The sequence below is a fragment of the Maniola jurtina genome, chromosome 25 (genome assembly GCF_905333055.1).
Source record: "Maniola jurtina chromosome 25, ilManJurt1.1, whole genome shotgun sequence".
In the NCBI taxonomy this organism is placed as follows: Eukaryota; Metazoa; Arthropoda; class Insecta; order Lepidoptera; family Nymphalidae; genus Maniola; species Maniola jurtina.
This window is the reverse complement of record NC_060053.1, coordinates 2,218,984-2,231,312: the sequence shown is the minus strand read 5'-3', so window position 1 is coordinate 2,231,312 and position 12,329 is coordinate 2,218,984. Positions and strand designations below refer to the sequence as shown.

The 12,329-nt window shown below is 40.1% G+C and overlaps 1 protein-coding gene across 1 annotated transcript; it reads right to left on the bottom strand.

Annotated features, from left to right (window-relative positions):
- Positions 1 to 483: 483 nt before the first annotated feature.
- On the bottom strand, positions 484 to 7,901 carry LOC123877968 (thioredoxin-related transmembrane protein 1-like). The gene is made up of 7 exons (XM_045924917.1): positions 7,717 to 7,901; positions 6,186 to 6,353; positions 3,682 to 3,856; positions 2,760 to 2,861; positions 1,746 to 1,865; positions 1,074 to 1,151; positions 484 to 722 (listed from the first exon to the last, which is right to left on the bottom strand). The coding sequence occupies exons 1-7, from the start codon at positions 7,866 to 7,868 to the stop codon at positions 630 to 632; spliced, it is 888 nt and encodes a 295-aa protein (XP_045780873.1). The 5' UTR covers positions 7,869 to 7,901; the 3' UTR covers positions 484 to 629.
- Positions 7,902 to 12,329: the final 4,428 nt, after the last annotated feature.

Genomic DNA, 12,329 nt, shown 5'->3' with positions numbered 1-12,329 from the left:
GTAGTATGAAACCAACGCTAAATTTTTGCTAGCATTCTGGTTACACTCTGTATTATACACGGTGAAAATTTAGTGGTTTTAGAGCCAGGGTATATGAACTATCCTTAAGCAATACTATCAACTAAAATTGTTTGTTTTGGAAAACTAAGCACTTTAATTATTTGATAAAAAAAATATTTCGACACAAAGTCGAATCTGTGAGAAACATTAGTAGTAGGCGGCGAATACGCATGCGCTCTGAGTGCAGGTGCCCGCGCCGCTCTGAGTGCCGGGGCCCGCGCCGCTCCGAGTGCAAGCGCCCGCGCCACTCCGAGACAAAGCGACCTACTACTACTGGTTCGCGAATTTTCCCAAACAATAATTTCTCGATTCAATTTTTTTTAATTTAATACTAGGGTTAATATGAATGGTCGAAATGGATAGTACTGCTTGAGGCAATTCACTTTGCCACGGCTCCAAAACCACTAAATTTTCACCGTGTATAGATTCATTGGTTGGACTATTTCTTCTGCGCGCACTGTAGTACTGTGTAATACGTCATTATATGTGCACGGGAATCGTGAACTATGTGTGTGTGTGTGTGTGTGTGTGTGTGTGTGGGTGGGGGGGGGGGGGGGGGGGGTGTGTGTCTAGTCAGCCTTGCGCGGCCTGCGCTTGCGCACCTCCTGCCCGTCGCTGCGCGGCTCGTCGCCTGCGCCTGACTTCGCCTCGTCTTCCGATGTCTGAAAAAATCATTTCAAATCGTTAGATCTTATATATTTTCCGTACCCGAAGCGTAGCAACGGGACCCTATTACTAAGCCTCCGCTGTCTGTCTGTCTGTCTGTCTGTCAGCATATTGTATCTCGTGAACTGTCATAGGCAGAGTCTATCTAACTATCTATCTATCTAACTATCCAACCAATATGCTCCAAACCAGTTTCATTAGAAAGGCAATAATGCGAAGATGATTTTGATGAACTCTAGGGTCAACTGTCATGTAAAAATCCCGGTTGATTTTTATAATAAGGGATTAAAACCGTATTTTGTATGATGATTTGGACACATGAAGTTAAAATGGCGCGGGAGACTCACATCACTAGGAGAGTTCTTTTCGGCGTCACTGTTCGGAGCGTTCTCCGCGTCGTCCACTATGTCGTCATTGATCAGCTCCTGCACAAAAAATTATAACAACTTAAAATATCAAGGGCGGATCTTTATAAGGGCTTTTTGGGTTGCAGCCCAGAGTCCCGGTTATACAGGGCCCTAGCCCCGGTTAGATATTCATAAGCTGAGCAACCCTGAAATCAATTAAGCCGTGTACACACCTATTACACAACAGGGGGAACCAGGATTCTCCCAGAGCTACTTTTGGTTGCCCGCGACTTCATCCGCGTGGATTTAGGTTTTTCGAAATCCCGTGGGAATTCCTTGATTTTCCGGGATAAAAGTAGCCTACGTGCTAATCCAGGATATTATCTGTCTCCATTTCAAATTTCAGCCAAATCAGTTCAGTAGTTTTTGCGTGAAAGAGTGACAAACATACACACACACATACACACAAACTTTCGCCTTTATAATATTAGTGTAAAGTGTGATAGTGTGAAGTGTGATAGTGTGATGTGATAGTGTGAAGTGTGATGTGAAGTGTGATGTCAAATTTAGTAAATTCAATGAGATTAGACATGTCAGATTACAAGGGGTGCCAGATTAGACAGGGGCCAGGTCACCTGGGGCTTCACTGTAATATGAAATGAAGGTACTGACCGCTTCATCATCAGACTTCTTCCCGTCCTGGTCGCGTCGCTTCTCAGCCTCCGCGCGGCTGATCAGGACCTTGTCTGGTCTTCGTGGTGGATACAGCATATCGATAATACACACTAGGATCTGAAAAATATTTTAAAAAAATTGGTTGTCTGTAAAGTCGGTTTACTGACGATAGTTGAACGTGACAACAAAGGCCGATTGTGCTTCTTTGTCGCTCGTTCCGCGCTCTCGCTTGCACTTCAAGCCTTACATGGAACGCCTCAGAGAGCGAGGTAACGCCGCATGAGTCATGTTTTTTCGTGCGTGCAGCCGGCTCTATCGAATTATAAGACGTTGTCACGTCAAAAACCCGTGAGGTGCTGTGGGTCATCAAACACAGTTCACGACGGCTAGGGAACTTAACAAAACGTCGGGGGTCGAAGTCACTGGCAGGCGTCAAATGTTACCTACATTTGACGCTAAGATATTGACACCTGCCTTTCATGATTCTAGGTCAACCGGAAGTACCCTATAGGTTTCTTGAAAGACTAAGTGATCCTATAAGGGTTCCTTTTGAGGTATGGAACCCTAAAAAAACCAGCCAAGTGCGAGTCAGATTCGCGCACTGAGGGTTCCGTACTCGGGTGCTTTTCCGTCATTTTGCACGATAAATCAAACACTATTATGCATAAAAATTAATGAAAATCTATTTTAGAATGTACAGATAAAGCCCTTTCATATGATACCCCACTTGATATAGTGATCTTACTTTGAAAATTGAAACATTTTTTTTGATGTAAACCCCACAAATTCACGTTTTTCAGATTTTTTCCTTTACTTGTGTTACAAGACCTACCTAACTGCCAAATTTCATGATCCTCGGTCAACGGGAAATACCCTATAGGTTTTCTTGACAGACACGACAGACGAACAGACAGACAACAAAGTGATCCTATAAGGATTCCTTTTTCCTTATGAGGTACGGAACCCTAAAAAATACCGATGCAACGCCAACCTCACGCTTCTTCCACTCACCAGTCCAAGGAGGGCTCCGATGAAAATGGTGGCCACTGCGAAGATGAGGTAAGAGCCCCATGTGGGCAGGCCGTATGTCTCCATCAGCATGTTGTGCACTCCCTGGAACCAATGGCAACATTTAGGATTAGGCTCTAGGCACATTGACGCGACAAAGCGTGGACAAGGCTTAATAGTAATGCTTTTATAGTAGTACCAGGCTGAGTTTGTTGTGGGCTCTTCTCAGACTTGGGCGCGTTTGGAACCCTCGTAGCTTGAGTTTTAAGTTACGTAATTAATTATCACTACTATATCGTACAAATTTAACTATTTCGACCATCAAAAGGAGTACAATTGTAATTACTTTGAATAAATGATTTTGAGTTTGAGTACCTAAATTAATTTTAAACTGCACTGCAATTTATGTTTGAGTTGAACAAATGAAATAAAATTAATGACTGTCATTCATCATCAATCATCAAAATTATCAACTGACAGATATCCACTGCTCTTAGGTCATAGGTCTGCTCATAGGCCTCTATTTTAAGGTATTATGAGTGATTTCCATTATCCATACTAATATTATACATGCGAAAGTGTGTCTGTCTGTCTATCTGTTTGTCTGTCTGTCTGCTACGTTTTCACGGCCCAACCACTGAACCGATTTTAATGAAATTTGGTACAGACTTGGGATACATCCCGGGGAAGGACATAGGCTACTTTTTATCCCGGACAATCAAAGAGTTCCTACGGGATTTTAAAAACCGAAATCCACGCGGGCGAAGCCGCGGGCATCCTCTAGTAAGTAATATATGTGAATGAATGTAACGGCTATAAAATAGCCATTACATTGATTAGTCTATGATAATTTGAGAGAACATATTAGTAAAAGTATAAGTAAAGGTATATTAGTAAAGTAAAGGGTGAATAAAGTTTTCCTCACCCGCAAAGCCTGGCTGAGCTTAAAGAAATGTGCAACGAGTCCCATCTGCATGGAATCCGGCGCCTTCCACGCAGGTACCGCTTCAGTGTTCTTCCAACGGCCCTTCTCCACGAAGTCGAGCATGGAACCTGCGTCGCGAGGGCCCTTGTACTGCCGGAACAAGCCGTCCTTTACACTGCAAGTTGTTTTTTTTTTTATTCACTATAGACTACTATAGACGACGAGAGTGCGACCAAATTGGTACAATTTGCAAGATTCTTAGGGGTGTGATTGACTGCTCTGAGCTGCACAACAAGCTCTGCTCCGTTTATGCACCCACTGATTATAGCTACCTCCGCCGCCGCCGCAAGTTTTTCGTGAGTCCGTTTAGTCGCACGGTCGCGCGCGCCAGGTCTCCCATACCGCGCACTTTGGCAGCGCTGAACGCGCTGCTGAAGGAGTCCCCTCGCTGTGACATATTTGCTGACAAATGGGCTGACCTCATAGGTCAGATCCTGCATTTTTGTGATAATTTGTAGTTGACATATTTTGATTATTGACTCAACAAATTTATTTTTATTGTGGAACTTAATTTAATTAGTGTAATTGGACTTAAAAGGTCCGTTCTAATTAAATAATTAATTAAATAAATAGGTAAGCGCTTGACCACAATCACACCTGATGGAAAGTGATGATGTGGTCTAAGATGGGACGCGATAATGACTACACACAGAAACGGCTAGGTTGCGGATATACCTGTAAGTTTTACTCACGTAAGCAACTTACATGATTAATTTAATTAATAACTGTTATTGATACATTTGCTGTCAATTAATTACGTAAGCTATGGACCGAAGAGGTTACATCCTGATACCTCAGAGATGGGAAGAGAACAAGAGGAAGGCTACGGAGAAGATGGGAAGATGACCTGCTATAAGGATACCGCAGATTGGCGCTTGAGAGAGAAACGGCGGATTTCAGAGGAGGCCTACTCCTTCAGAGGAGATTGTCCTTCTTGCACATAGTCCAAGAAGGACAACCTGATCTAATAAGTGCTGGTGTTACTATTTTTTAGAATAAAATTATGTAGGATAGGATTAAATATTAGCACTAGGAAATTAGTAATAGTAATTACTGTTATTTAGTAAGTGGGATATCACACTAATATTATAAAGGAGAAAGTTTGTATGTGTGTGTGTGTGTATGTTTGTTACTCCTTCACGCAAAAACTACTGGGCGGATTGAGCGAAATTTAGAATGGAGACAGATTATACCCTGGATTAGCACATAGGCTATCTTACTTACTTCGGCGGGGAGGGGCAACACACGCACAACAGACGGAAACGTTTAAGTGCGGAAACCAGCACAGAGAGAAGAAGAAGAAGCACATAGGCTACTTTTTATCCCGGAAAATCAAAGATTTCCCACGGGAATTTTAAAAACCTACATCCACGCGAACGAAGTCGCGGGTATCAGCTAGTATTGTATAAGTAGAACATATAAGATCAGCAAATAATGGCTAATTTTATTTTTATTTTCATTACGTAAGCTGCTTACGTGAGAAAATATACAGGTGTAATCGCGGCCTAACGCTTAGTAAAGACCAGCGGTTACTAAATTTTAAATGTTCATCATCACTATCATCATCAAACAATAGACGTCCATTGGAGGGATTTCCAGACGACACTCTGACGCCGCCTGAATTCAGCGGCGCCCCTACGACTCATTAGATGTCATCTATCCACACGCACAACAGACGGAAACGTTTAAGTGCGCCAGCCCAGAGAGAAGAAGAAGTCATCTATCCACATAGTGGGAGTCTTCCAATATGGAGCTTTCCGGTGCGAGGTCTCCATTCCAGGCACCTTGAGGCCCCAATGTCTATTGGTTTAATGAGCGTTATGCCCTGCCCATTGCCACTTCAGCTCCACAACCCGCTGACCTATTTTGGTCACTATTGTTCTCTTATGGAATCATTTCTGATTTCATCACGAAAAATAATGATTTGACCAAATGATAATGCAAGAAACAGTTAAAAATTATTTTGCTATAATCCGCCAACAGATAAAATCTGTATGGTCAAACATGCAGTTACAAGCTAAGCACCGCTTACCTCCCCAACCAAGCAATAAAGCCAAGTTCCCAAGCAAGCACTGCCACCACCACTCACATGCAACACCACACAAGACTTTTCCACTACTCTCGACGCACGTTTCGCCCCGACACTGGAGCATCCTCAGGAGATTTCGACTTTACAATGCTGTATTATCAAGTGTGTGGTGGTGCATGTGAATGGTGGTGGCAGTGCTTGCTTGGGAACTTGGCTTTATTGCTTGGTTGGGGAGGTAAGCGGTGCTTAGCTTGTAACTGCATGTTGGACCATACAGATTTTATCTGTTGGCGGATTATAGCAAAATAATTTTTAACTGTTTCTTGCTAAACATGAACTTCCGCAAAGTAACGCCTGATTCTATCCAACAAATGATAATGATTTTAAACTAGCAACAACGCCCATCTCTCCTTACTGGTATATGGTAGGCAGTGCGGTGACCACAAATCGCCCACTCAGGCCGGGCGCCTTGGTGACATCCACGGCGCCCGCTCTGAGCCCTAGATTCTTGCTCTTTGCAATGTTCGCCAGCTCCTTCCACGCCGGCGCGAGCGCGTTGCAGGCCGGGCACCATGGCGCGTAGCTGGAAATAACATGCCATATAATTGAAAACTAGTTCCCTCTGCGTTACACTTCCCATTAATGCTGTGGGTTGTGAACTCTTTCCATTAATCATATTTCGTCATCATGATCAACCGGGTGTGTGTGACCGGGATCAAACCCCCGACCTCCGATTAGGAGATGGATGTTCTGACAACTAAGCTATCACAGCTTTTGTATGATTATCATCATCATGAACAACCCATTTCCGCCCCACTACTGAGTACGGGTCTCCTCTCAGAATGAGAAGGGTTTAGGCCATAGTCCGCCACGCTGGCCCAATGCGGATTGGCAGACTTCACACACCTTTGAGAACATGGGGAACTCTCAGGCATGCAGGTTTCCTCACGATGTTTTCCTTCGCCGTTAAAGCAAGTGATATTTAATTGCTTAAAATGCACATAAATGAAAAGTTAGTAGTGTGTGCCCGGGATCGAACCCCCGACCTCCAATTAGGAGGCAGACGTTCTAACCACTACGCTATCACAGCCTACTATTTACATGATTAAAGTATGATGTAATATGTTTAAGTGACTCAAAAAATTTGTATTACGGACTTATGAAGTGTATGTTAAGGTAATATATGTTGACATAGAACTTGGCAGTTTCTATGAAGTCAAGGTGTAATGAGCAATTGAGCACTGAACTATGATAAATTAGCTTATATCTTAGAATTGATACTTAAATTATTATCATTACATAGGTACTTATAAGACATACAAATAACTTTGCAAGACACCTCTGTAGATGATATTTCAAGTGTATCATATATATTTAAAAGAAACTTGGCCTAGTTATAAAAGTTGTAAAGTTATGGTTTTTATCAGTATATAAGGGACATGTCTATAAAAACCATTCTATTACTATCCGTACCTACGCTGTATAAATGTTTTTGTACTCGTTTAGCATTCAATTAAATACGACGTGGGTTCGAAATTATTAACCGAATGACTCACGGTCGAATCGAGTTCGCTAGATTTGGTTTCAATCAACTAAAGCCAGGCAGTCAGGTGATATTTTATGACAAAAAGTCGAGTTTTTCAATAAATACGGACACAATAGGTGCGTCATAGGTGGCCGTAGCCTCTAAAACGGTTCTTTAGACCCTATCGACCTTGCTAAGTTTATTGAACTCTGGTTTGAGACTAGACAAGACAACCTACACCTATTACAAAAGCTTATAACAACAAAATTACGAAACAATATCAACATCTAATTTACATAAAAAGCTCGAAAAACGTCTACCAAAGTTATGTTAAATTTAAAACGAGTTTTAGAGACTTTTTTCTAGGAATTTAGATTTTTGACACGTTTTGAAAAGTACCGGGTAGTAGAAAAACACTCACAATTCAACCATCCATTCTCCATCGAGGATCTGCCGCCAATTATCTTCATCTAAGTCAACATTTGCACTCGCTAATTTAGTAAAACAACATAAAAATACACAAGAATATAGGAAAATATTCAAGACTTGCGGGATCTTGGTAAGGCGCGCCATGTCTGATTTTGTGTCAGTGTGGCAGTGCTACCAACATTCAAGCGCCAGCAGTGTGAAGTTCTTGCACTTTATTTTTTTTAATTTAGGCTCTGGATTCTAACTTTTTGATCAGTCTTTGCTCTAGGTCACTAGATGGCAGTATATTTTCTAGCAGTGTTTACTCTATACAACTAGATGGCACCACCGAGACGGGGTTTTATTTCTTTAGCTCTTCGATAGATGCCGCCACTACTAGTTCAAAGTTTTCAAGTTTTTGCGATGAAAATTACTATTGTTTCCCCTTTTTCAGATTTATATAATTTTTATGTAAAATATACAGCTATCACATTTTTGATTACCTGATATATAAACTTTCTCAACAATTCATAATGTAGTTCTATTATTGTTACTATATTCATGCTAGTTCTATATTATATACCTACCTAGGAGAACCATAATAGCCGACATAGCTCAGTGGCGACGGGCAGCACAGTTCGAAAAACCGACAGATGTTAGGATCCCAGGGCACTGGAACGATGAGCGCTGGAAGACACCAAAGGTGGTCAGACGATATCGAACGAGTCCTAGGGACACTGGGAGGCTGGATGGTGGCGTGTGGAAGTCCCTACAAAAGACCTTTTGACGATGATATTTCCTATATATTACACTAAATGACGCCCGCGACTTCGTCCGCGCGGTTTTAAGTTTTTAAAAATCCCACAGGAACTCTTTGATTTCCTAGGATAAAAAGTACCTATTTCTATGTCCTTCCCGGGGATGCAAATTATCTCCGTTCCCAATTTTGCCAAAATCGGTTACTTAAACTTTTTTTTTTTTTTTTAAAGAATATTAGCCATGTTAAATGACTAATATTCCCCTTTTCCTCTCCAACTAAGCGTCAGGCTTGTGCTAGGAGTAGGTACGACAATAGTGCAACGGGCGGGGTTTGAACCGTCGACCTTTCGGTTTTCAGTCCACTCCTTTACCGGTTGAGCTATTGAGGCTCTAAACATATGGATGGATTAAAAGCAGAGAGACAGATAGACACACTTTCGCATTTAGTATATTAAGTACCTACTTAGGTATGGATTAGATTATGTATACGTAGGCGCGTACCTACTACCTAGGTAGGTACCTATAATATTATATTTTCTTAGTCTTTGTAATAAACCCATGGTACCTACTGGTCATACAGAGAGATCTGCCTCCTATTTAGGAGATCGGGGGTTCGATATCGGACACGCACCAATTAATTTCACTAATTATTTACCTATCTAAGCAATTAAATTTCGCTTGCTTTAAGAGGGCTCTCTCCGTCACTCGTTTCATACAATCGTAGTTCCAGTTTCATTTGAATATTAAGCAACCAAAGTCCATGAAATTTTGCAGACATATTCTAGAAACTAATATCTATGTCTGTGGTTTTCCAGATTTCTGTTAATATATTCGGTTTCAAAGTTACGGGGTCTTAAAAATTCACATACAAATCTTTGAGCCCCTGCTAATTCTTAAACTTAGATTGGTGGTTTAGATTTTTAGAAAAATCTAAACCACCACAGACACAGATATTAGTTTCTAATGAGTTTCAGAGAGAGCCCTGTTAATGGTGAAGGAAAACATCGCGAGGAAAGCTGCATACCTGAGAATTGGTCCATAATGTTTTGAAAGGTGTGTAAAGTCTACCAATCCGTACTTGGCGATCGTGGGCCGTGGCGGACTATAGCCTAACCTAAATCCTTCTCATGCTGAGAGCTGTCACGTGCTCAGTAGTGAGCCGGCGATGGGCTGATCATGATGACGATCACATGCAGTACACAAGTTGCAAGCAGGCGAAGGCTATACATTAACAGATCTCATTAAAGACATTTAAAAATAGCGCTTTGCAGCGCTATCAATGTTATACAGGATGTTTTTTCTTGACTCACATAGAAAAAATCGGCTCAATGCGAGTCGGATCCGCACACGAAGGGTTCCGGAGTCCGTACCATCGTACAAGAAATAATATTTATTTTTTCACTAGCTGAGGCCCGCGACTTCGTCCGCGTGGATTTAGGTTTTTCGAAATCCCGTGGGAACTCTTTGGTTTTCCGGGATAAAAAGTAGCCTGTGTGCTAATCCAGGATATTATCTATCTCCATTCCGAATTTCAGCCAAATCCGTCCAGTCGTTTTTGCGTGAAGGAGTAATAAACATACACACACACACACATACAAACTTTCGCCTTTATAATATTAGTGTGATGGTGGCCATTCTGAAATTTTTCCTACTTGATGATACCCTCGACTTCATCCGCGTGGATGTAGTTTTTTTTTAAATCCCGCGGAAACTCTTTAATTTTCCGGGATATAAAGTAGTCTATGTCCGTCCCCGATATAAGTATAAGCTAACTCTGTACCTACCAATTCATCAAAATCGGTTAAACTGTTGGGACGTGAAAAGGTTGCAGACAGACTGACCTCACTTTCGCATTTATAATAATAAGTATGAATTAGTTAGTTGTTACAACGGAAATTTAGAAATAACTCATAAAATTCCAAACCTCTGGCGGGAATCGAACCCGAGACACCCCACTAATAAGGTCACAGCGCTTATCACTGTGCCAGGGAGGCCGTCAAGTAGTTATTTTATAAATATTGGTATTATTATACATATTATTTAATGTATTTATTAGTGGTGTAAGCTTGGCCCATATTAATTATCTATAAACGTGTAGAAGTTACTGATTAGATAGTTGGCGCCACTCAAATCATAACAAATCATAACATCATATTAGAAGGCGTCATTGATTGGCTGAAGTTGTTCAACATCTGATCGATAAACGTATTGTATATAAAATTCTTATAGTTTCTAGTTGATGAATTGTAGCATAATAAAGGATAATATTTGTAATCAATATATAAGATGAAAACATCTTTATTACTTAGATGATTTGTTAAACGAGCTTGATGATTTGTATATTAGTCACTAAGTTTATTCATTGTACAATTTGGATTGGCCGATAACGATAAGATAAAAAGGGGAGTGGCTAATAAACGTGGAGAGGTTACCTGTAAGAGTGGTTTTAAAACGACGACATTCGAAAATATACTAACGTAAGAGGAACAACATTTATTTGACAAATGTAAAAGTTAATAAATTTAAATATGAAATAAAAGTGTAATAATTTATCATAAAGATTGTGTTTGTGATTTCGTCAGACCTTACCCAAAAGGTCAGAAGAGGGACATCAAGAAAATATAATATTTTCTTGTCACGCTCACGACTCAGAGAAACAAGTGGAAATATACAGAGGAACGAGAAAGAAGTGGAGGTCTAGTAGACCACAGACATTTTGGAGCACAAGGCCAATATTTGGGCCTCAATATATCAAAGTACCTAGTCATGGCATCAAAGGATTTCTGGATAAACGGGTAGGATCTTTCCATGATTTTATTTTTATTGATACCTATTAATGGTAATTTTTTTTTTTTTTTTTTTTATTTGTGTGGGTTTTCGTTTTGTTTGTTCTACATTTAGTTATCATTTTGTTAAAAAGCTTTGCTCCGAGTTGGAATGGAAATTATATAACGTTATGATACCTAGAATTACCCACATTTTTATAATTCATCTTGTATATTGGTTATACAAATGCGATCGACCTTCAAATTGTGGTTTAAATAACGTTGAGGTATTTAGAAGGCTTATTTTACAATGAAAAATGAAAAATGTTTATTTACAAAATACAGTCTTGTACAATTTTCCTGTGTCTGGTGGTACCCGCACTAGGTTATCCTGTATCGTGGGTACAATGGAATAGATAGTGAACATAGTGTTAAACAATATAAAAAGTGTGGTTTACTTAATGATGGGCGTTATTGTTACTTTTAAATAGTTTTCAGGATGTATCTACTATGTCCTGCCGGGGTTTTATTTCTCATTAAATGATTTCACAGGTGAATATCTCACGGAACGTGGTATTTCACTTATCTTCACACTTGTAATCGTGTGCCGAATTAGTTTGGTTAAGAGTTACGATAGGGATTTATTTTCACATAGTGGTTTTGTTTTACGGAAGGTGAATTTCTGGATTTAGGTTCAATCGTTTGCTGCATTCATTGTATAGATAGATGTTTTCCTTTTTCTAGCACACAGTGACGCGATATTATCACACAGCACTCATTGGGCATCTTGAATGTTGTTTTGTGAGATTATTATTTTTTGTAAACCGCTTTGGGATAAGGTAGAAAAAGTTACATGAAATAGCTTTTCGTTTTACGCCTGCCAGTGAAATAATCCGTCTCTACTTGTAATGGTTACTAAATGATTGGGGATATAAAATGTTAATTGATAAAAATGAAGGTGATCCGTTGTAATAAAGTAATAGTGACCCAGGGTTAATAAATTGAGCATTTTGAGAAATATAAATCCTAAAATGGGTGTAAAAGTAGGTTTATCTTATCTGGTTATTCTTTAACTAAATTTAAAATTATGGTAGGTAGGTAG

What these genes read in the sequence shown, in the direction of transcription:
- LOC123877968 (XM_045924917.1), bottom strand. Translation starts at nt 7,868, where the DNA reads ATGGCGCGCCTTACCAAGATCCCGCAAGTCTTGAATATTTTCCTATAT. An exon ending in GGAGAATGGATGGTTGAATT is followed by an intron (nt 6,354 to 7,716) that starts GTGAGTGTTTTT and finishes TGTTATTTCCAG; the next exon opens with CTACGCGCCATGGTGCCCGG. An exon ending in AAAAGAACTCTCCTAGTGAT is followed by an intron (nt 723 to 1,073) that starts GTGAGTCTCCCG and finishes TGATTTTTTCAG; the next exon opens with ACATCGGAAGACGAGGCGAA.